The 26,363-nt window shown below is 42.6% G+C and overlaps 1 protein-coding gene across 3 annotated transcripts in view; it reads left to right on the top strand.

The window, feature by feature from the left end:
- The window catches only part of LOC134359997 (probable voltage-dependent N-type calcium channel subunit alpha-1B), a 910,000-nt gene that overhangs the window by 537,556 nt on the left and 346,081 nt on the right, over positions 1-26,363 (top strand). For all 3 annotated transcript variants that reach the window (XM_063073960.1, XM_063073961.1, XM_063073962.1), the window contains one exon: positions 10,288-10,391. In XM_063073960.1, the coding sequence (XP_062930030.1) occupies positions 10,288-10,391 (104 nt within the window). The remainder of the gene's footprint in view (positions 1-10,287; positions 10,392-26,363) is intronic.

Genomic DNA, 26,363 nt, shown 5'->3' with positions numbered 1-26,363 from the left:
GATTTTCTGACTGGAAATCTGTAAAAAGTGGTGTACAGCAGTGATTGCTACTGTGACCTCTGTCATTTGCCATATATATAAATGCCTTGGATGAGAGTATCTGTGGCCTAATACGTAAGTTTGCTGTTGACATAAAAAATTGTGGAGTGGTAGATCAAGGAAAAGGTTGCAAAAGGATACAGACAGACATAAATCAAATTGAAAGGTGAGTAAAGAGATGGCAGATAGAACTTAATCTGGATAAGTGGAAGATATTGCATTTTGGGATGTCTTCTACTGGCATGACATGCACAGTAAATGGCAGGGACCTTGGAAGCATTGATATACAGGGGAATTTTAATGTACAAGTCTATTCCTACTGCCTGTTATGCTGCTGGCATTTAGACTAGCAATGAAGATCCTCCATCTCTAGCAGTGTTCAGTGCTTTCTTCATTGTGTCAGTAGGTCAGTTTTCATTACTCTAAGTCTTCATTGCTGTTTCTGTACCAGTTTTGTTTTACCATCCAGGGTTGTTAGCCCTGAGATGAACCCCCGAACCTGGAGGTCTGGTGGACCACTCTTAGTCTGGCCTCTACCCTTTGGCATGAGTGACCCTACCAAGAACCAAAGCATAAAGCCCTAACTCCAGCTAACATAGCTGTCTGGGTCGCTGAGGCACACAAGTCTCCAAACCCTATGCTGTGGTCCTTTTGGAGGGTACAAGTCTATTGCTCCCTGAAAATTGTGACACAGCTGGAATGGATGGTGAAGAAGGCAGTTAGCTTGCTTGTCTTCATTGGTGGGGCACTGAGTATAAGAGTTGAGACATCATCTCCAGACTCCGAGAGCTGGGTCTCAACACCTCCTTTTGCAACTGGATCCTCGATCTCCTGACCAACAGACCACAATCAGTAAGGAAAGGCAGCAACACCTCTGCCCAATACTGATTCCCATAGGGCTGTGTTCTCAGTCTTATACTCTTCTTCATGGCTTGTGGCCAGATTGTGTTCTAATTTTGCAGATGACACCAACATAGTGGGCTGTATCTCAAATAATGATGAGCCATGGTAAGGAAAGGAGATAGAGAGCTTAGTGACATGATGTCACCCAGATAACAACCTTCCTCTCAATGTCAACAAAACAAAAGATCTGGTCATTTACTACAGGAAGGAGAACGGTGCACACATTCCTGTTTATGTCAACGATAGTGAAGTCAGGAGGGTTGAAAGCTTCATGTTTGCAAGAGTGAAATCTCAAATAGCCTGTCCTGGCCCAACCATATAGATGCCACTGCATTTAAATTTGGCATATCACCTTTGACATTCACCAATTTTTATCAATGCATTCATAGAATGCATCCTATCCAGATGAATTTCAGCATTGTATGGGAACTGCTTTGTCCATGACCACAAGAAACTGCGGAGCAACATAGACACAGTTCAACACATTACTGAAACTAACTTTCCCTCCATGTACTCTGTCTACTCCTTTTGTTGCCTTAGTGAAGCAGCGGACAATTTCAAAGAACCCACCTACCCCGGATATTTTCTCTTCTCTCCCTTACCATTGGGCATAAGGTACAAAAGACTAAAAGCACGTATCACGAAGCTCAAGGGCAGCTTTTGTCCCACTATTATAAGACAATTGATGGTCCCCTAGTATAATATGATGGATTCTTGACCTCACCGTCTACCTTGTTGACCTTGTTGGCAGCCTGCTTGTTTAATCGCTGGGGGAGCTCTCTGCTGTCTCTGCTGCTGGAGACAGGAGACTGCCTTTTTATCGCTGGTGAGATCGCTCTGCTTCGGAGACGGAGAATGTTGCCCAGGTTTTCTGCGTTTTGGATGTGGACTTGGACTGTGGACTCTTTTTCAGTAATATAGTTTTTTGTAATCCTGTGTTTTCCACCCTTTCTTTCTCATTTGTTTGTGTGCGGGGGAGGGGGATTTGGCTGTTCCGTATTTGTTCATTTTTTTGTGTAGGGAAGAGGGATTTGGGAGTTGATCAAGCTGACGTTCTTTTCTTTCTTAGTTTCATGGCTATCTGGAAAAGAAAATTTTCAGAGTTGTATACTTTGATGATGAATGAACTTTTGAACCTTTGAACCTTTGTTACGATCTTTCACTTTTTTATCTAACTTGCACCGCTCTTTCTCTGTAAATGGGACACAGGTGATGCCAACAGCTCAATAATCTGATTATAAACACTGGCTCTGTTACAGGAGTTAAACTGGATACACTGGACGCTGTTGTAGAACAAAAGGCCCCACGAAAAATCCTGGCAACTTTAGACGTTTTTCACCCTCTGCATGCCACCTTGGCCGAACAGAGGAGCACTATTAGTAATAGACTAAGACAACTGTGCAGCTCTGGGGAGTGTTAGATGAGGTCATTCTTACCCTCGGCCATTAGGCTCTATAATGAATCAACCTATAGCAGGGAAAGTGATGACCTCTTCCTGTTAGACTGTTTGTGGTAACTTATTTTTTATTCTTTCTACTTCATTTCTAATAGTTGTGTCTGTGCACTTGTAATGCTCCTGTGACACTGTAATTTCCTTTGGACTCAATCAAGTACCTGTCCATCTAGCTACCTATGTTCTGCATTCTATGATTGTGTTGCCTTGTACTACCTTAGTGCACTGTTGCAATGAAATGAGCTCCATGGATGACATGCAAAATAAAGTTTTTTCACTGTACCTTGGTATATATGACAATAATTCACCAGTTTATCAAACTGTAGCAGCAGAAGAAGTTGGTTAGGCTGCACTTGGAATATTGTGTGGAGTTCTAGTAACCACACTGCTGAAAGGATTTGATAGCCATGGAGAGAATGCAGAAGAGATTTACCAGGAAACTGCCTGGCTTGGAGGACTTTAGCTTTGATTCCGTCTGGGTAGCCTCCAACCTGATGGCATGAACATTGACTTCTCTAACTTCCGCTAATGCCCCACCCCTGCCTCGTACTCCATCCGTTATTTATTTATATACACACATTCTTTCTCTGTCTCTCCTTTTTCTCCCTCTGTCCCTCTGACTATACCGCTTGCCCATCCTCTGGGTTTCCCCCCCTCCCCCTTTTCCTTCTCCCTGGGCCTCCTGTCCCATGATCCTCTCATATCCCTTTTGCCAATCACCTGTCCAGCTCTTGGCTCCATCCCTCCCCCTCCTGTCTTCTCCTATCATTTTGGATCTCCCCCTCCCCCTCCCACTTTCAAATCTCTTACTAGCTCTTCTTTCAGTTAGTCCTGACGAATGGTCTCGGCCTGAAACGTTGACTGTACCTCTTCCTAGAGATGCTGCCTGACCTGCTGCATTCACCAGCAACTTTGATGTGTGTTGCTTGGAGGACTTTAGTCTGGGTTTATCATTGCTTGGTGTAGGAAGCTGAGGTATGACCTTATAAAGGCTTATAAGATCATGAAGGGCTCAGATAGGGTAGACAGTCAAGGTCCTTTTCCAAGGATGGTGGGTCTAAATTTAAAGGTTTCAGGTGAAAGGGTAAATATTTAATTGAGATCTGATAAGCAAAGGATAGTGGATATATGGACTATGCTACCAGAGGCATTGTTAGAAGCGTACAGTCATAACATTAAAGATGCATATCAACAGGAATAGGAAGAAATAGAGGGATGTAATAGGGTGCCTCGGCACCACAGCGGTTAACACAACATCAGTACAGCTTGGGGCATCAGTGTTAGGAGTTCAATTCCAGCGTCCTCTGTAAGAAAGCTTGTACATTCTTCCCATTTTGACTGTAGGGCCTTTTTCTGTGCTGTATATTTCCATATAACCATATAACTATATAACAATTACAGCACGGAAACAGGCCATCTAGGCCTTTCTAGTCCGTGCCAAACTCTTACCCTATCCTAGTCCCACCGACCTGCACTCAGCCCATAACCCTCCATTCCTTTCCTGTCCATATAGTTGTCCAATTTAACTTTAAATGACATCGAACCTGCCTCAACCACTTCTGCTGGAAGCTCGTTCCACACAGCTACCACTCTCTGAGTAAAGAAGTTCCCCCTCATGTTACCCCTAAACTTTTGTCCTCTAATTCTCAACCCATGTCCTCTTGTTTGAATCTTCCCTACTCTCAATGGAAAAAGTCTAACTATGTCAACTCTATCAATCCCCTTCATAATTTTAAACACCTCTATCAAGTCCCCCCTCAACCTTCTACGCTCCAAAGAATAAAAACCTAACTTGTTCAACCTTTCCCTGTAACTTAGGAGATGAAAACCAGGCAACATTTTCATAAACCTCCTCTGTACTCTCTCAACCTTATTGACATCTTTCCAATGATTTGGTGACCAGAACTGTACACAATACTCCAGATTTGGCCTTACCAATGCCTTATACAAATTCAGCATTACATCCCAACTCCAATACTCAATGCTCTGATTAATAAAGGCCAGCAAACCAAAAGCTTTCTTCACCACCCTATCCACATGAGATTCCATCTTCAGGGAACTATGCACCATTATTCCTAGATCCCTCTGTTCTAAAGCATTCTTTAATGCCCTACCATTTACCATGTATGTCCTATTTTGATTAGTCCTACCAAAATGTAGCACCTCACATTTTTCAGCATTAAACTCCATCTGCCATCTTTCAGCCCACTCTTTTAACTGTCCTAAACCTCTCTGCAAGTTTTGAAAACCTACCTCATCATCCACAACACCACCTATCTTAGTATCATTTGCATACTTACTAATCCAATTTACCACCCCATCATCCAGGTCATTAATATATATTACAAACAACATTGGACCCAGTACGGATCCCTAAGGCACACTGCTACACACCATCCTCCAATCTGACACACAGTTATCCACCACTACTCTCTGGCGACTCCCATCTAGCCACTGCTGAATCCATTTTACTACTTCCATATTAATGCCTAACGATTGAACCTTCCTAGCTAACTTTCCGTGTGGAACCTTGTTAAAGGCCTTACTGAAGTCCATATGCACAACATCCACCATTTTACCCTCGTCAACTTTCTTAGTAACCTCATCAAAACATGACCTTCACGCACAAATCCATGTTGACTGTTCCTAATCAGACCCTGTCTATCCAGAAAATTATATATACCATCTCTAAGAATACTTTCCATCAATTTACCCACCACTGACATCAAACTCACAGGCCGATAATTGCCAAGTTTACTCTTAGAACCCTTTTTAAACAATGGAACCACATGAGCAATACGCCAATCCTCCGGCACCATCCCCGTTTCTAATGACATTTGAAATATTTCTGTCAGAGCCCCTGCTATTTCCACACTAACTTCCCTCAAAGTCCTAGGGAATATCTTGTCCAGACCCGGAGACTTACCCACTTTTATATTCCTTAAAAGTTCCCGTACTACCTCTTCTTTAATTGTCATACTTTCCATAACCACCCTACTTGTTTCCTTTACCTTACACAATTCAATATCCTTCTCCTTAGTGAATACAGAAGAAAAAACATTGTTCAAAATCTCCCTCATCTCTTTTGGCTCCGCACGTAGCTGTCCACTCTGATTCTCCAAGGGACCAACTTTATCCCTCACTATTCTTTTGCCACTAACATAACTGTAGAAACCCTTTGGATTTCCATAAACTGAAGAGCTCAGGACAAAAAGGGAAGTAGTAATGAAGGGCTTTTTGGTGATGGAAGCTGAAGGTGAAGACTGACAGATGAAATTCAAGGTTTGCTGCATTGGCACTTTTCATTGAAGTTTTGAGGATACTGTTCCCATGCGAAACCATAATTTACTCAATGTCAGAATAAATCGTTGTATGTCAAAAGACCATCATAACACTTTGGAGACATTTCATGACGAAAATTTTTCTCCACACTTTTGAAATGTCTTCACCTTTTACTTGCTCCTTTGACTCTGGCCCTTTTCCAGTAACTGAATCGGTTCAGCAGAATGTTTAATCTTCACATTACTGTAATGCGATCAAGGGTTGTGTCTGTTAGATTCAGCCAGCCTCAGCCGAAAACTGCTCCTTCTTCAACTAATGAGCTCTGTATTAAAGTGAAATATATTTTAATTTTAAAAGATGGTTCCTTGCCAAAGACAGTAGCTGTTTATGCTCCTACACTGCATATGATTGCTCATAATTTGTAAATTTTAATATAAAGTTTTATGGAACATTAATGAAGATAGATTCATTTATAACATCTTTGCTTGAGGATAGTGCCTTCTGTCAGGGCATGTTTCATATGAATTATGATCTATATTGTGTAGTCATAACAAAATGGACTAAATACTAGCAGTGCAGTGGCATAGCTAGTCGAGCTGCTGCCTCACAATACCAATGAGTCAATTGCAGTCCTGACCGTCTCCCACGCTGTCTGTGGATATTCTCTTGGTGACTGTATAGGTTTCTCCAGGTACTCTGAATTCCCCTCACATCCCCAAAGATGCGTGGGTCTACAGACTAACTGGTTACTGTAAATTGCACCAAATGTGAAGGCGAGTGGTCGGATCTGGGGAGAGCTTAAGGGAATGTGGGGTGAATAAAATTACGATTAGTGTAAATGGGCGGTTAATAGTTGGGATGGACTTGTTTCTAGAATGGTCCCAAGAGGTTAGAAGACAGCAAATGTAACACAGCTTTTCAGGAACACTGGAGCGGGAAAGCAAGGGACAACTAGGCCAGTTATCTTAGCATCAGTATTGGGAAAATGCTGGAATCCTTTATTAAGAAATAGGAACTGGTTATCTAAAGGATTAGACAGAGAAATTGTGTTTGGCAACTGTGTTAGATTTCTTGGAGGCTGTAACCAACAGTGTAAACTGAAACGAATTAGTAAACATAGTACAGTTGGATTTTGCTAATTAGATAGGGGCAAGCATTGTATTAGCTGGTTAACTGACTGAAAGCAGAGAGTTGGAATAAACAGATCAAGTTTAGGTTGATAAACTTTAACCAGTGGGATATCTCTGCTGCTTATAGAACGATCAATGATTTAGATACAAGGACTAAGATTACGGATGCATGAAAAAGTGGGATGATAAATTGTCAGAAGGATGTAAGGAGAACTAAATGGATATAGACAGGTTATATGAGTGGGTTAAAATGTGGCTGATGAAGTTTAATGTAGGGGATCATCTTTGACAGGAAGAATCGGAAAATATGATCTGACAATTAAATGTTGGTACAGGGGAGAGCTGAATGTGTCAGTCTCTCCCTTCCAGCACAAAGCCTCTCCAACAGCAAGCCTCACGTGGTGTCTCCTCGCTGGTGCCACACAGAAGCTGAACTTCTTTCGGACTCAGGCTGAACTTCAGAGGACGGAGAGGAGATCTGGCCCCTGCACACATAGCACACAGGCTCAGGTGTGTGGACACACCCTGGTGCTCGTGAACCAGGTCCCCAGCTATGGGTAAATAGCCCCACTGCCTTGTGGGCAGCCTCGGGAGAGACGAAGGCTATGGGAGTGAACCCAGACAGCAAATCCGGAGTGGAGCCCTAAGGCACCTGGACGTTATTGAACATTCTTCCAGCAGCTCCTGCAGCCAAGCTGGTGCCAAACATATTGCTTCATAAGCTTTCCTTTGGACTACACTGGTGAGGCCGAGGGGAGATCTTGACAACAGTGCATCTCAGGATCTCCATACCTTCAGCCCAGGCTTGAGATGATGACGATCATTACTCATTGTCCTCCGAGACAGACAGATACCAATCACAATAACAGGGGAGATCTGGATGACCTGATACAAGAGATAAGCTAAAGTGGCTTGTGGGTAATTTGATAGAAAAGGGAACACTGGCGTTTATTGCAAGGCTAATGGAAAATTAAATTCGGGAGCATGTGTAAGGTGAGGCCATACCATTCCAAAGGCATTTGACCTCCTTAATTAAGGATGGAAATATCTGTCTTTGTTGTTAGCGCGGTGAAGATTTGCTATATTGTTTAGAGTCATAGATGAATATAGCATGCAAACAGGCTCTTCAGCCCATCTTGTCCATGCTGACCATAGTGCCCAAGCTAGTTCCATTTGACCACATTCGCCCCATATCTCGCCAGACTCTTCCTATTCATGTACTTATCAAAATGTTTTTTAAATATTAGTTACTTTCCTCAACTACTTCCTCTGACAGCTCATTCCATAACCTGATCACCCTCTGCATGAAGAAGTTGCCCTTCATATCCTTTTAAATCATTTAATGCTCCTATTAAACCTATACCCTCTAGTATTTAGTTCCCCTTCCCTTATTCTCCTGTGCTCCAATGGAAACAACTCTTAGACTGCCCAGTCTCCTCCTCAGGCCCTCAAGCCCTGCTGGCAGCGACCTCATAAATCTGTCCAACACACACAAAATGCTGGAGGAACTCAGTAGGCCAGGCAGCATCTATGGAAAAGAGTTCAGTCGACGACTTGTGCCGAGACCCTTCAGCAAGACTTGCAGATCTGCAAATTTTCTCTTGTTTGTCATAAGTTTGTTCTTTCTGGTTTACCAATGACTTGCCTACAAAATGGTAACCAAAGCTATAGAAGTGTGGTCCCACCAACATCTTGTACAACTGCAACATAATGTCACAACTCCTATACTTGATGCACTGACTGATGAAGGCCTATATGCCAAATACCTTATTCACCTCCCTTTCAGCAAACCATATATCCATGCTGTCATGTCCCTCTGTTCCACAACACTTCCCAGAGCCTGACCATTCACTGTTTCAGTCCTACTCTGACTTGTGAAAATGCAACACTCCTAATGTACCTGAATTGAAAGCCAGTAGCAATCCTTGGCACATCCTTGGATCAAGATCCCCCTGTAATTTTTGATAGGCTTCGTCACCATCTATGATACTTCTATTTTTGTATCATCTGCAAATTTATCCAAATCGCTGACATAAAAAACAAAGATCACAGCACCGATTCCTGTCGCACAAAACTATTCAGAAACCTCCAGTATGAGAAACAACCTTCAACCATCACTCTACTTCCTCTCAATGAGACAACAATGAACCCATTTAGCTGTGTCTCCCTGAATTTCATATGATTTAACCTTTCAGACTAGCCCACTACACATGACTTTGTCATTGGTCCTGCTAAAGTCCATATAGGCAACATCCACTTCCCCACCCCATTCATCCTCTTGTTTACCTCTACAAAGAAGCTCAAAGAGATTTTCTAAGAGGAGAGGGTGATCTTATAGTAAACAATTCAGCTAACTGGACATAAACTCTCAAGTTGAGAAACTTGAAGGTGATCTCATTAAAATGCATCTGTATCTGATGGATTTTGACAAGGTATGTAGTGAGCATGTGGGTACGTGACTAAGTGGTTAAGGCATTGGACTAGCGACCTGAAGGTCATGAGTTCGAGCCCCAGCCGAGGCAACGTGATGTGTACTTGAGCGAGGCACTTAACCACATATTGCTCTGCGACGACATTGGTGCCAAGCCGTATGGGCCCTAATGCCCTTCCCTTGGACAACATCGGTGTCGTGGAGAGGGGAGATTTGCAGCATGGGCAACTGCTGGTCTTCCATACAACCTTGCCCAGAACTGTGCCCTGGAGAGTGAAGAATTTCCAGGCTCAGATCCATGGTCTCGCAAGACTAACGGAGGCCTCAATATTATGATTGTATTTCCATTGGTTTGAACTGAAGTTCTAGACAGAATAAAAAGGTATCCCTTTAACACGAAAATGAAGAGGTATTTTGTCTCCGATGAAGTTGTGGATCTTCATAATTTTTTGCCCAGTAGAGTTGTGAATGACACTGAGTGTGTGTAAACTGAGATCAAGAAAATCAAAGTTCACAAGGGTCAGGCAGGATCGACTTGAGGCCAGCAATCAGCGTGGCTATGATCTGATAAGATAAGGCCGACTGTAATGGGGGGGTTGTGTTCGAGGGACTCCAGGCTTCTTTTGCACTCTTTCTTGAGTTTCCTGTGACTTTTCAAGTTGAAAAGAAGGCTGTGTTAATGGTACAGACTTGGTTCTGCACAGTGATCAAATCTACTTTTTAGGATTGGAATGTATTCTGCTCAAAGGAATGAAAGGCCTTCAGTCATTATATTTATGGAATGAATGCAAATAACTTTAGACATTACAAAGAATAAGTGGCTTGTTGCATTTAAATGGTCTAATTATAACAATATCTAATGAGGTGGGGTATCTGGTTATAGTTAACAAAACAAGAATACTTTGCACATATTCATCTGTATTGAATATTGTGTTTGACTTTATTTACTTTTGCCTCAATTAATTTTGCAGCCAAAATGAGCTGCCTACACAAACGTGCTTGCCTGTTCTCTCATTTCACTGGCATTCTCTCTCTTATTTATTTGACAGGCCAATGATGCCTCGGGAAACACATGGAACTGGCTGTATTTCATTCCTCTGATCGTCATCGGCTCTTTCTTCATGCTTAATCTTGTTTTGGGAGTGTTGTCAGGGTGAGTGAATTGCAATTTGTAAATCGCCAATTAGCATGGTCTCAGAACCAGCAAATTCAGGGTTGTAAGGTGAAACTTGATGATGGAACGCCCATTGGTTAAAAGAAGATTCAGCTTTGGTTGAAACTCCATCTGTCGGCGATGCCTTCTCAGCGAGGAAGGTGTAACGGCAGAAGCTGTGTTGTCAGCTTTCTCATCGGGGATTCTGATGAGGTGTCATTTGGATGGAAGCTTGTTTGTTCATGTGTGCACTCTGATATATTGTAGAGAGGTGCTGGCATTAAAACGCACATTCTGTTTGTAGGACAGGATGTTTACAGCAATGCTTGGAGCTGTAAAGTGTAATTCTCAGCTCCTTCTAAACTGAGGAGTTTACTGCACTTAAACTATTCCATTACTTTGGTTGATTGTTCATGCACAAGTAGATCTTTTTTATTGAAAAGCTCAATCTCAATCAAAATGACCAGACATTTAATCAGGATATAGTCATTAAGTTATACTAAAGATGCGTCTCAAAAACCTGGCGGGTGTGAGGAGAAAGACGTCCAAAGGGCTCTCTGCACCAGCCAAACCTGAACCTTTGATTGAAAAGAAGGGATGTAACCAATGGGAATTAGATGAAGTTTTAGTACTGATGTTACCTGTCTAAGCTGAAAGCATTATGGTGTTGTGCAGTGATTTTGAAATGTGTTGGTCATGCCTGCCCATGAAAGTTATTTTCATACTTGCAATGCTCCAAGTGGAAGGTTATGGGTTCTAGCCTCACTTCAGAGACGAGGGTAGCAATCAGTTTAGTAACAGAGGAGTGCTTGCATTGTCAAAGATGGTGTCTTCTGGAGAAATTACGTGGAAGATTTATTTACTCCTTCAGGAAGTTTTAGAAAGATCCTATGGTTATTTTTTTCAAAAAAAAACACAAATAATGATCTCTGCTGCCCTGGTTAGTATCTAACCCCCACGCTCAGCTTTCAGAATACACCACCTGGTTATTATGTTCACCTTGCCATCACATTGTAGGAGCATGTGTGCATAAATTGGCAGCCTCCATATCTCAAAAGTATTTGGCTATAAATTTCTTGTGGACATCCTGCTAGGGTTATGAAGAGCATTCCAGAGCAACAGTTCAGCCTTGATGTAATGCACCCCATTAAATCAGTTATTGATATAGACAATAGACAATAGGTGCAGGAGTAGGCCATTCAGCCCTTCGAGCCAGTACCACCATTCACTGTGATCATGGCTGATCATCCACAATCAGAACCCTTTTCCTGCCTTCTCCCCATATCCCTTCACTCCACTATTTTTAAGAGCTCTATCTAACTCTTTTTTGAAAGAATCCAGAGAATTGGCCTCTGAGGCAGAGCATTCCACAGAACCACAACCCTCTGTGTGAAAAAGTTTTTCCTCAACTCCGTTCTATATTGTCTACCCCTTATTCTCAAACTGTGGCCTCTGGTTCTGGACTCCCCCAACATCGGGAACATGTTTCCTGCCTCTAGCTTGTCCAGTCCCCTAATAATCTTATATGTTTCAATCAAATCCCCTCTCATCCTTCTATATAACCCCAGTCGCTCCAATCTTTCAACATATGACAGTCCTGCCATCCCGGGAATTAACCTCGTGAATCTATGCTGCACTCCGTCAATAGCTAGAATATCCTTCCTCAAATTTGGAGACCAAAACTGTACACAATATTCCAGGTGTGGTCTCACTAGGGCCCTGTACAGCTGCAGAAGGACCTCTTTGCTCCTATACTCAATAATATAACCCAGACGTTATCATGACCCCAAGACAGAATAGAAGTGTTTGATAGTTTTGCTTACAAAGTAGGTAGCATATTATGGATGTTAAAATTATCCAGCGACATCAGTGTTATATTGAACCTGCACTGCGCAGTCCTTCTTTTCATATTATTAGACACCTTTGAACCAGAAAATTTGTCACATTTATTTTGCCAAAATCTCACAACAGGTCGATGAATGGATAGTTAATTTGTAACAGCTAGATACTGCCAGGACCACTTATTCCAATGGAGATATAGAAGGAATTATTTCCCAGTGGCCATTGTAAATTTAGTGGAAGTTGTGTCAGTCAAACAAGATCCTCAGTGGGAAGTTAAAAATTCTCACAACAAGCATTAAGCATAGATTTTAAATTCTAAATAGCAAACTTATTAAGACCAGTAGTTTTTGTCCCTACGTTTCAGACATCAAAAATGTTTTACTTACCCAAAAATTACAGATTAGGAGCAGGTAAAAAAATAGGTGAAATATTTCACATGTTCGTGGCTGTGAAGCCTTTGTGCTCGAAAATAAAATCTTTGTGAAATCACATCAGGCTGAACAGCAGATTGGTTAGCCATGAACCTGTGAAAAGTTAATCCAGCATTTCTATTTGATGTTTGACCTTGCCAAGTTATTGTAATGAAAGGTACAATGGAATTTACGTTTATTTTGAATGGAGTATTATTGTGGTAACACCAAGAATGATTTTGCTGAGGTGCAGAAATGATAGAATCAGGATGAATGGTTGTCCTCTCTGACGCCATTAGATGTTCAGTACTGTATGTTATGATTACTTTTCTATAACAATGCTGCCTAACATTTTTCCATTATTTCCGTGCTCCTGTAGCACCAGTTTCAGACTATTGCATGTTGTGTGTCAAATGAAATTCTATTAATTTATATTTGAAATTGAATCATATTTGGGGCGGCACGGTAGCATAGCAGTTAGTGTAACACTGTTACATTACCAGCGACCCAGCGACCCAGGCGCTATCTGTAAGGAGTTTGTTTGTTATCCCTGCGACGACATGTGTTTCCTCTGGGTGCTCTGGTTTCCTCCCACATTCCAAAGACGGACAGGTTAGTAGGTTAATTGGTCACATGGTGTCATTGGACAGACCTGTGTCACTGGGCCAGAAGGGCCTGTTACTGGGCTGTGTTCCTAAATTTAAAAAAATTAAGACTGTTACCTTCCCAAGTGACCAGAAGAAATACATAATGATAATGAATTTCTGGTAAGAAAGGCCTTTTATCAGGTCTTCACAAGCTACAACAAGGCATTTTAGATGGATAGGAAGTCCAAAGAAAAATCATCTGCCTTCCTTCGTGATCTTGCACAGGAACTATCTATGGGGATGGCCTGAAGAAAAGTTGAACGGAAACAGAAATTCCCCTCACTATGACATGAAATATTCTGATGCTCTGCTCTCCTGGACCATCAGGCTTCACTTGATGGCCAAAACCCCATGAACAAAGTAGTGGACACCAACTTTCACTTGTGGGCTGCACAACTCTGGAACTTTTTAACATGGAACCAAGGAGGGAGAGTCATCTCTGGAAGCAGCTTTAGAATTTGTTTCACTAAAAATTTTATTTTATACATAATTTCTAATAGTAGCTGTCGATCCCAGAGGATCATGTGTTTGTGCCTCCGGTGGACTGTGTCCTCTCCAGGGTGCAAGCCTGGGTGGGAAGGTTTGAAGAACCGTCTGTGCCCCTGCAGCGGGTTCCCCATCTCCACGTCACTGATGTAGTCCAAGGGAAGGGCAAGCGCTGATACAGTTTGGCACCAGTGTCGTCGCAGGGGTTGCCAGGGTGAAGTTGTAAACAACATCAAACTGCCTCAGGGAACCCGGCTCCGGATTTCCTCCTCGGAGTTTACTCCCGAAGACTTTCCCATGGGTGGGTATGGCTGCAAGGCAGCAGAGGTTTAAAATCAGAGTTTTTCTTCTTAGACGGGCTGCCATCCAAGGCTGTCAAGCCCCACCTGTCCGAAGCAACTGATTTTTTTGAGGCGACAGTGGTCCACCTTTGCCCCTTCTCTTGTCAATAGAAACAGTTCTGCCGAGCCCAATAGCTAAGCCACACGTGAAGGCCAAGAGTTGGACTTGGTTGTCAGAGGCTGTTAGAGACGCACACTATTTGGAGCACTTTACAGGTAGCGGGAGCTTATCCCCACTACCACCCCTGGCTATGACAACCTTAGGAACCATCATTTCTAATAGAGGCTATCAAATTACTTCCTAATTCCAAAATCTCATAGTAACAAGAGTGAGGAAATTTATGACAGACTGCTAACCTAAAAAACAGAAATCAGATCTTGAATGCATAGAAAGTCTCAAATATTGAAAGACTTCCTTAAACATCTCAGTTACGAAAGGAAGACAATCGCAAGGAAAATATTCTGTTTCAACACCATCTCCCGGAATGATCAAATGTTAACTAGTTTTGAAAGAGTCAAAGACAAACACGTTGTTTGAAAGGAAGTGATTGTGTCAGTGATACTGCAGAAGGGATTCAGGGTGGTGTTGCCTGGCTGTGGAATGAGAGAGACAGTCAAGGTTAAGAGACCGCCAGACTGGTATATGGAGGAATTTAAGGTGGGGGTTTATATGGGAGGCAGGGTTTAAGGGTCGGCACAACATTGTGGGCCGAAGGGCCTGTACTGGGCTGTACTGTGCTATGTTCTATATGTTCTATTGTCTTCTTTGGAACGAAGAAGTCTAAGGGAGGTTTGACTGAGGTTGCTAGATGGTTGTTCAGGGAGGAGTAGATAAACCTGTTTACTTCAGCAGAAAGGGTAATAATGAGGAGCAGATATTAAAAAGAAGTTGAAAAAGAATCCATTCACTCAGTGATGAATGCAAATCTGGAGCACACCCCTTGAGCAGGTGGAAAAACCTTCACCACATTTGAAGTGTACTTGGAAAAGCTGCAGTCAGCAAGATGTAGACTGAGACTTGAAAACTGGGATTACTCTAAAATCTCTTTCTGTCCTGGACACGGGGGGGGGGCGGGGGGGGGGCTGGGTCAAGTGGATGCCTCTGTGATGTAACTTTCTGTGATTCTATGAATAGAATCAACAATTCAGTTATAATATGATGATTTATCACATTGCAACTCATTATTAAAATTAGAGTTTTGTGTTAGTCGTTGCATTTATTAAATATTTCGGAATAGTGTAAAAAAGGAAGAAATGTTGATTTCAAAATTGGAATTGGGTTTATTATCATCACATGTGCAGAGGTACAGTGAAAAAATTACCTTGCATACTGTTCATCTGGATCAATTCAGTGCATGGAGCTCTGGTAGAACAAGATAATACTGTAACAGGATGCAGAATAAAGGGGTACAATGCAGAAAAAGTGCAGTGCGGGTAGGCAATAGGGTGCAAGATCATAATGAGATAGATAAACGGCCACTGGTCTGTCAGACCAAGATTAATACAAACATTGGCATGAACTTACAGAACTTGTCATAACTGGCCGCTGCTCATATCAAGAAAATACGCAAGTAGCAGGAACCCGCTGTAAGTGAACGTTGTGAATGGCTGTGTTCAAACTATTGGTCAGGAGGGGTGTGGTGAGTAGGACATGGGCAGCTGAGGGCATGGCAACAGAAGGGTAACAAATGCAGGGGGCAAATATAAGAGTGGGGGGAGGTTGTATAATTAGAATTACATAGCACGGAGAAAGACTATTCCATTCTGTACTTGTACCAGACCATTCAGAGTTATTAGATCCTGTTCCTTGACAGAGGACATGACCACAAATGGATTTAACTTTGAATAATTTAACTTGAAGTCCAGCAGATCAGGGCCCAGGTCAGTTGGCAAGGATGGGAATGATAGTTAAGGGACATATAGGATATGGTATATCTTGGTTTTCTGGAGGTTTACACTTGAGGAAAGGGTGGCAATTTACAATCACAGTAGTTAAGTGGGAACATGGGAAAAGCAGGAGCAATATTTTCCTGGACAGATGGGCTTGGCTGGAGTTAATGAGGATGATCTAAAGAGGGGATACAATTGGGAGGGTTTGTGATGGACCAGGTATCAAACCTCAGTTCAAAAGCTGAGTAACTGTCAAAGTCTCTCATGGTCTAACTGGGATTTGTGGTGTGTTCTCAGTTAACATAAACTCAGCGCAGTATGTTACAGCCTGTACCTAATAAAGTGGCCACTGAGTGTATTTTCCCGGTCTTCTGCTGCTGTAGCCCATTCTCTTCAAGCTTCAATGTGTTGCACCTTCAGAAATGCTCTTCTGCACATCACTTTGTAACGTGCGGTTATTTGAGTTACTGCTGCTTTCCTTTCAGCTTGAACAAATCTGGCCATTCTCCTCTGACCACTCCCTCATTAACAAGACTTTTTCACTCACAGAACTGCTGCGCACTAAATGATCTTTTTTTTTTTGTTTTTCACGCAATTCTCTGTGAACTCTAAGAGAATGTTGTGTGTGAGAATCCCAGGAGACTGGCAGTTTCTGAGATACTCAAACCTCCCTATCTGGCGCCAACAATCATTCCATGGTCAAGGTCACTTAGATCACACTTCTTGCCCATTCTAATGTTTGGTCTGAAAAACAACTGAAACTCTTGAATATGTATGCGTGCTTTTATGCATTGAGTTGCTGCCACAAGATTGGCTGATTAGATATTTGCATTAACAAGCAGGTATACCTAATAAAGTGGCCCTGAATTTAGAAAAATACAGCACCATTTAGGGCATTCAGACGACAGCATTGTTTTGGTCTTGCTGCTGATTTATACTGAATATCTTCCTCCTGTGTGTCATCCACATCCCTCCATTCCCTTCATCTTCATGTGTCCATCTAAAAGCCCTTTAAACTCCACCGACCTGTTGCTCCAACCTATTCCAGAAACTGAACAACCCTGCGTAAAAAACCCTCACTTTGGCTTTATATTTCTCCCCCTTTAACCTTAAGAGCATGTCCTCTGCTGTTTGACACTCCTATCCTGGGGAAGAGATTTTAGCTGGCTTTCTATGCCTCTTATAAATTTAGTAGAACCTCTATCTGGTCTCCCCTTATCCTCCAGTGCTCTAGGGAGAACAACCTGAATTTGTCCAGCCTTTCCTCTAATCTAGGCAACATCCTAGAAAACTTCTTCTGCACTCTTCCACTCTCTCCACTTCCTTCCTATGAAGGGTGACCAGAACAGCATGCAATACTCCAAGTGCAGCCTTACTAAATTTTTAAGTCATTGCAGCATGATTTCCATCCTCTTTCAATCAGCACTTCTACCAATGAAAGTCAACATGCTATACAACTTCTTTATCACCGTATCCACGTGTCAACGTCTTTCTATGAACTATGGATCTGACCCCACGATCCCTCTGTACCTCATTGTTACTAAGGGATCTACCCTTACTGCTGTTAAGGTAATGCCAACATGCTCAGTAAACTGATTAGAAAGGCGGGCTGTGTTATAGGAGTCAGACTGGACACACTGGAGGCTGTGGTAGAACAAAGGACCCTACGGAAAATCCTGGTAATTCTGGACGATATTTCTCATCCTCTGCATACCACCTTGGCTGAACAGAGGAGTACTTTTAGTAATAGACTAAGACAACAGCGTTTTATGAGGTCATCCTTACCCCCGGCCATTAGGCTGCATAATGAGTCAACCTATAGCTGGGGAAGTCATGACCACCCGTCCACCGTGAGACCGTTTGTGGTAACTTATTTTTTATTCTTTCTTCTTCTCTTCTAATATTTATATTTGTGTACTTGTAGTGCTACTGTGACACTATAATTTCCTTTGGGATCAATAAAGTATCTATGTATCTATTAACCGTATATCTCATCCTTTCATTTGATCTCCCAAACTGCAAACCCTCACATTTGCCCAGATCAAATTCCGTCTGCCTCTTCTGTATCCATATCTGTAACTGATCTTCATTCTGTTGTATGCTTTGATTGTCCTCTACATTGTCCACAAGTCTTAGTGTCATTCACAGACTTGCTAATCAATCCATCTGCATTTTCATCCCTATCATTGATAAATATCACAAACCACAGAGGTCCCAGCACTGATCCCTGTGAAACCCCACTGGTCACGCGCCTCCAGCCAGAATCAAAGCCTCACACCCTCACTGTCTGTCTTGTAGACAAGCCAGTTCTGAATCCAGACTTGCAGTTCACCCTGGGTCCCATCAAGACATACAGTGAAATGCATTGTTAGTGTTAAGTCAAATCAAATCAGTGAGGATTGGGCTGGGCAGCACACTTCCAGCACCAACACAGCACGCTCACAACTCACTGACGCGAACTTTATGTCTTTGGAATGTACAAGGAAACTTGTATCCTCTGTGAGAAAAACACAAGTACGGTCAACTCTTTGTCTGCTGGATGATTAGCTCAGGATTTCTCCAGCTGAAGGTAATCAGGACTGGGTGAAGATCTGCAGGCTTGTTAGCAACAGCCTCATTAATGTCACTAGCATGCTAATGATGAGAGGAAGCTGGGCCGAGCTTATGACTGAGTGAACCAACCAGCAACGTCAATTTTTGTGGAAACTAGAGTCCATTTGAGCAGCAAAGGAAACCAAAGTTGCAGCACCATCTCCCAGTGACGTCTCCAGAACGATGCGGTGACAGAGGACAGTTACACAAATTATGTGCGTAGACTTGATCATAGTTGTTCATAATGGTGTTGGCATCAAGCTTGAATGACTTGGAAATTACTCACCCACCTCCATGCTAGCTAGCAGCAGCATTGACTCTAAATGTGGCTGGCGGCTGGTACAGTAGTGGCTGTAAAACTGGAGGAGGGCAGCACCCTGTGTTATTGCACTGCAGAGTTATTTCCACACATCCACCACCTTCCAGTAATAGAGTTGTTTCTGCCTCATCTTCCTGACCACCCAGTAACTAGGCACACTAGAAACTATAGACACAAGAGATTCTGCAGATGCTGGAGATCTAGGGCAACACAGCCATCTCCTTCCTCACCTCCTTCCCTTTATCCCATTGTCCACTGCCCTCTCCGATTAAATATCCTCTTCTTTAGTCCCTTACCTCTTCCACCTACCTCCTCCCAGCTTCTTACATCATCCCTTCTCACCGATCCACCCACCTTCCCCCCTCACCTTGTCTCACCTGCCAGCTTATTACTCCTCTACCTTCTTATTCTGGCTTCTGACCCTACCTTTCCAATCCTTACAAAGGGTCTCGGCCTGAAATGCTGAAATCTGTAGAGGCTGCATTTTGTGTGTATCACAGTCATAACCAGAAACAGGGAGATGAGTGGATCGAGTTGATATGCCTTTCCCAAAAGACATCAACTTGTTTTTTCCCAAGACTCAAGCACAGGCACTGACCTCACCAATACTGAAGAAGCTACAGGCAGGCGTTCACTTCTTGCATACGTCCACGTGACTGCTTGAACAACAGAGACTCGCTGCACAGTTAGATAAAATGTGGAGGGCAAAATGTCGCATTCAGAGGATCAATTTAAAATTAGGGGGCCAGAAGTAAAGCACAAATCCCTTAACAAACAAGAGAAAATCCGCATATGCTGGAAGTCCAAGGACTGCCAAAGGGTCAGGGCCCAAGACTGTACTTTTTTCCATAGATTCTGACTGACCTGCTGAGTTCCTCCAGCATTTTGTGTGTGCTGCACAAATCCCTTAATGCTACTTCAAAATCTAAAAACAGTCATCAGTTAATCTTCTAAATTGTTCTGAAACATGGATTAAAATGTAATTCCTTTAAGAGCTAATTGGCTTTTATAAATTTGTCTGACTTCTCAATCAAGTCTTCTCTTCTCCCTATAGTCTGCGCTGAGTGTGTATGGGGAAAGTCATATGGTGCTGAGGACACGCTGCTGAACTCCAGAGCAGAAGTCTGCTGCACTGTGATTACTTCCCAAGTGCCTTCACTCCTGCTTTAACTTGCATTCAGGAGACAATGAGATTCTGCCTGCTCGGCGATCTTTTCATTAAGTGCCTTCTACCTATTAGATATTGTGAACAGCCTAGAGATTTGCCAGTAATGCAGTGATGTCACAACAAATATCGATCTGTCAAGCCACTTTAAGTAATACCTTTTTGTTCTGATTCATTTGTTCCTTTGGCCAACTGGGAATAAAACTGCTTTTGCTCCTTTTTTTTTTAGGAAATAGCATCTGTGGCATTTTTAGACCGTAAGACATTGGAACAGAATTAGGCATTTCGGCCCACCAGGTCTGCTCCGCCATTTGGTTATGGCTGATTCATTTCCTCTTCAACCCCATTCTTTGTTTTCTCCCTGTAACCTTTAACGCCCTCACTTATTGGGAATCTATTAACCTCCACTTCAAGTACACCCAATTACCTGGCAACCACAGCTGCCGTGGCAGTGAATCCACGGATTCACCATTCTCTGGCTAAATAAATTCCTCATCAACTCATTTCTAAAAGCATGTCCCTCTCTTCCGAAGTGTCTCTGGTGGTAGATCCCCCACTATAGGAAACATTCTCTCCACATCCATTCGATCTTTCGGCATTCAATAGGTTTCAATGAAATCTCTCCTCATTCTTCTAAATTCCAGTGAGTACAGGCCCAGAGCCATCAAACGCTCCTTTTATGATAAGCCTTTCATTCCCGGAATCATTTTTGTGAACCTCCTTTGAACCCTGTCCAATGTAAGCACATCCTTTCTTAGATAAAGATCCCAAACTGCTCACAATACTCAGAATCAGAATCAGAATCAGGTTTATTATCACCAGCATGTGTCATGAAATTTGTTAACTTAGCAGCAGCAGTTCAATGTAATACATAATATAGAAGAAGAAGAAAAAAGCAAAGTAATAATAAAAAATAAATAAATCAATTACAGTATATGTATTGAATAGATTAAAAATCATGCAAAAAAACAGAAATAATATATATTAAAAATGTGAGGTAGTGTTCACGGGTTCAATATCCATTTAGGAATTGGATGGCAGAGGGGAAGAAGCTGTTCCTGAATCGCTGAGTGTGTGCCTTCAGGCTTCTGTACCTCCTACCTGAGAAAAGTGCCTGCCCTGTGTGCTGGAGGTCCTTAATAATGGACGCTGCCTTTCTGGGACACCGCTCCTTGAAGATATCCTGGGTACTTTGTAGGCTAGTACCCAAAATGTAGCTGAATCATTTACAAACCTCTGCAGCTGTTTTCGGTCCTGTGCAGTAGCGCCCCCCCCCCATACCAGACAGTGATGCAGCCTGTCAGAATGCTCTCCATGGTATATCTATAGAAGTTTTGAGTGCATTTGTTGACATGCCAAATTTCTTCAAACTCCTAATGAGGTGTAGATGCTGTCTTGCCTTCTTTATAACTGCATCGATATGTTGGGACCAGGTTAGATCCTCAGAGATCTTGACACCCAGGGACTTGAAACTGCTCACTCTCTCCACTTCTGATCCCTCTATGAGAATTGGTATGTGTTCCTTTGTCTTACCCTTCCTGAAGTCCACAGTCAGCTCTTTCGTCTTACTGACTTTGAGCGCAAGGCTGTTGATGCGACATCACTCCGCTAGTTGGCATATCTCACTCTTATACGCCCTCTCATCCCCATCTGAGATTCTACTAACAATGGTTGCATCATCAGCAAATTTACAGATGGTATTTGAGCTATGCCTAGCCACACAGTCATGGGTATAGAGAGCGTGGAGCAGTGAGCTAAGCACACTCCCCTGAGGTGCACCAGTGTTGATCGTTAGCAAGGAGGAGATATTATCACCAATCTGCACAGATTGTGGTCTTCCAGTTAGGAAGTCGAAGAGCCAATTGCAGAGGGAGGTACAGAGGCCCAAGTTGTGTGACTTCTCAATCAGGATTGTGGGAATGATGATGTTGAATGCTGAGCTATAGTCGATAAACAGCATCCTGACATAGCTGTTTGTATTGTCCAGGTGGTCTAAGGCCATATAAAGAGCCATTGAGATTGCATCTGCTGTTGACCTATTGTGGCAATAGGGAAATTGCAATGGGTCCAGATCCTTGCTGAGACAAGAGTTCAGTCTAGTCATGACCAATCTCTCAAAGCATTTCATCACTGTAGATGTGAGTGCTACCGGGCGATAGTCATTAAGGCAGGTCGCATTATTCTTCTTAGGCACTGGTATAATTAACGCCTTTTGAAGCAAGTGGGAACTTCTGCCCGTAGCAGTGAGAGATTGAAAATGTCCTTGAATTCTCCCACTAGTTGTTTGGCACAAGTTTTCAGAGCCTCACCAGGTACCCATTGGGACCTTCCGCCTTGCAAGGGTTCACCCTGTTTAAAGATAGTCTAACATCGGCCTCTGAGACAGAGATCACAGGGTCACTGGGTGCAGCAGGGATCTTCACAGCTGTAGTTATATTCTCCCTTTCAAAGCGTACATAGAAGGTGTTGAGTTCATCTGGTAGTGAAGCATCGCTGTCATTCATGCTATTGGGTTTCACTTTGTAGGAAGTAATGTCTTGCAAACCCTGCCAGAGTTGTTGTACATCCGACATCGCATCCACCCTCGTTCGAAAGTGTCTCTTCATCCAGATCATTTAAAGACTGATTGACATTGGCCTGAGGTGGAATGTATACTGCTAGGGAAATGATCCCAGAAATCTCCCATGTCCAAGTGAGGACACCCCAATGCATTATAAAGCATTAGCATTTATATTCTAGTTCTCTAGAAATGAAAGCTAACATTGCATGCCTTCCTCACCACTGACTGAACCTGCAAGTTGACCTTTGGGGAACCCTGCACGAGGACTCCCAAGCCCCTTTGCACCTCTGATTTTTTAACTTTCTCCCTGCTTAGAAAATAGTGCGCACTTTTATTCCTTCTACCAATGTGCATGACCATACACTTCCCGACGCTATATTCCATCTGCCACTTCTTTGCCAATTCTGCTAATCTGTCCGTGTCCTTCTGCAGCCTCCCTGCTTCCTCAGCACTACCTGCCCCTCCACCTACCTTGGCATTGTCTGCAAACCTGACCACAAAGCAATCAACTGTGTCATCCAAATCATTGACATACAACATACAAAGAAGCAGTCCCAATGCCAGCCCCTGCAGAACCCCACTAGTCACCAGAAGCCAATCAGAAAAGGTTCCCTTTATTCCATTCTATGCCTCCTGCCAATCAGCCAATGCTCCGTCCATGCTAATATCTTTCCTGTAATACCATGGGCTCTTATCTTGTTAAGCAGCCTCATGTGTGGCACCTTGTCAAAAGCCTTTTGAAAATCCAAGTACACAACATTCACCGATTTTCCCTTGTCTGTCCTGCTTGCTACTTCCTCAAAGAGTTCTGACAAATATATAAGGCAAGTTTTTCCCTTGAGGAAACAATTCTGACTTTGATCCATTTTTTCATGTGCCTCCCAATACCCCAAAACCTCATCCTTAATAATTGACTGCAACATTTCTGGTCACCTAACTATAGGAAGAATATCAGTCAGACTGAAAGAGTGCAGAGAAGATTTACTAGGATGTTGCTGGGTCTTCAGGAGTTGAGTTACAGGGAAAGATTGAACAGGTTAGGACTTTATTCCTTGAAGCGTAGAAGAATGAGGGGAGATTTAATAGAGGTTTACAAAATTATGAGAGGTATAGACAGAGTAAATGCGAGTAGGCTGTTTCCACTTAGATTAGGAGAGATAAATACGAGAGTACATGGCTTTAGGGTGAAAGGGGAAAGGTTTAGGGGGAACTTCTTTACTCAGAGAGTGCTGGGAGTGTGGAGCAAGCTGCCATCTGACATGGTAAATGCGGGCTCACTCTTAAGTTTTAAGAATAAATTGGATAGGTAAATGGATGGGAGAGGTCTTGAGGGTTATGGACTGGGTGCAGGTCAATAGGACTAGCGGAATAAAGCTTCTGCACAGACTAGAAGGGCCGAATGGCCTGGTTTCTGTGCTGTAGTGTTCTATGGTTCTATATTTCTAATATTTCCCCAACCACTGAAGTCAGGCTAACTGGCGTATAGTTTCCTTTCTTCTGCCTGCCTCCCTTCTTGAAGAGCGGACTGACATTGGCAAACTTTCAGTCCTCCGGAACCATTCCAGAATCTAGTGATTCTTGAAAGGTCATTACTAATGCCTCCACAATGTCTTTAGCTACTTCTTTCAGGACCCTGGGGTGTAGTCCATTTGATCCTGGTGACTTATCTACCTTCAGACCTTTCAGTTTCCCAAGCACCTTCTCCCTTGTAAAAGCAACTGTACTCACTTCTGCCCCCGGCATTCTCAAAGATCAGGCATACTGGTCGAATCTTCCACGGTGCGGACTGATGCAAAATACTTATTCAGTTCATCTGCCATTTTGTTGTTTCCCATTATTATCTCTGCAGCATCATTTTCCTGTGGTCTGGTGTCCACTCACCTCTCTTTTACACTTTATATATCTGAAAAAACACTTACTATCCTCTTTGATATTATTGGCTAGCTTACCATATTTTATTTTTTCCCTCCGTATAGCTTTTTAATTGTCTTTTGTTGGTTTTTATAAGCTTCCCAATCCTCTAACTTCCCACTATTTTCTGCTCTATTCTATGCCCTCTCTTTTGCTTTTATGTCATTTTTGACTTTCCTTGTCAGCCACAGTACTGTCAACCTGCCTGTAGAATATTTCTTTTTCTTTGGGATGTATCTATCCTGTACCTTCCAAACTGCTCCCAGAAACTCCAGCCAAGGTTCTGCCTTCATCTCTGCTAATGTCCTCTTCTAATCATTTTAGGCTAGCTCCTCTCTCGTGCCTCTGTATTCCCTTTACTCCACTGTAATATTAATGCTTTGCTGCACGCTCGAGTGCTCAGTGGAGGGGTCTTAACACTTAGCTATCATTCATTCTTTGGGGCACTTCTCTGGTTTTGTGGATGTTTGCGAAGAAAAAATGTATATTGTATACATTTCTCTGACATTAAATGTACTTATTGAACCTATACATTTGATTTTAGCTTCTCCCTCTCAAATTACAAGTTGAATTGCATCATATTATGATCACTGTCTCCAAAGAATTCCTTTATATTAAGCTCCCCAATCAAATCTGGTTCATTACATAACACCCAATCTGAAATAGCTGATTCACTGCTGGGCTCAACCACAAAGATGCTCTAAAAAGCCATCTCATAGTCATTCTTCAAATTATCTCTCTTGGGGTCCAAAATCAGTACCAACTTGATTTTCCCTATCTACCTATATATTGAATTCCCCCATGACTATTGTAATATTGTCCTTTTGGCATGCATTTTCTATCTCACTTTGTAATTTGAAGCCCGGTTTGGTTGCCTGTATATAACTCCCATAAGGATCTTTTTACCCCTGCAGTTCCTCTACCCACAACGACCTTCTGATCCTATGTCACCTCTTTCTACGGATTTTAATTTTTACCAACAAAGCCACCTCTACCTACCTGCCTATCCTTTTGATACAATGTGTATCCTTGAATGTTAAGTTTCCAACTATAATTGTCTTTCGGCCACGACTCAGTGATGCCCACAGCGTCATACCTGTCAATGTCTCACTGCGCTACAGGATCATCTACCTTATTTCGTATATTGTATGCATTCAAATATAGCACCCTCAGTCCTGTGTTCATCATTGTTTTCGATTTTTACCCCAAATTACACTGCAAACTCTTCCACTGACCGCAATTTTGCTTTATCATCTTTCTGTCTTTCCTGACCTCTTCATGGCAAATTGCCTCTGCTTGTATACCAACTGCCCCATCGTCAGCCCTATCACTCACCTTTCCCATCCCCCTGCCCAATAGTTTTAGCAAGTCTGCCTGCAAGGATATTGGGTGTCCTTTAGTAGAGGGCATACCTTCCCCAGGAGAGATTTCAATTTTGGTTCAGAATGTTATTTGCTTTGATAAAGATAGATGGTGTTGCATCAGTCACTGCCTGAAATGCTTCTGTAGTGTCTGTGCTCTTGTTTCATGGCTGGAAATGTGTCCCAGTTAATAATGCCGGGGATTCTTGTCACACCAGGCTGACATTAAACCGAGCAAACCCCCATCTTGCAAGGTTATCGAAGGGATGCACAGCTGTCACAGACCAAGGCAGTAGTCATCTCTGAGAATATGTTATTTGATTGATTCTTATGCAAAGTGTTGACGTTAATGCTGCCGGTGAAATGGACTGATGATATCTCTGTTGATAGCACACAGATTGTACACGGCAGGATAAAATGAACTATTGAACTGACGGTCTTCTTTATT

This window comes from Mobula hypostoma, chromosome 21 (genome assembly GCF_963921235.1).
Source record: "Mobula hypostoma chromosome 21, sMobHyp1.1, whole genome shotgun sequence".
NCBI lineage: Eukaryota > Metazoa > Chordata > Chondrichthyes > Myliobatiformes > Myliobatidae > Mobula > Mobula hypostoma.
The sequence above is the reverse complement of the archived record's forward strand: the minus strand, read 5'-3'. Positions and strand labels throughout refer to the sequence as shown.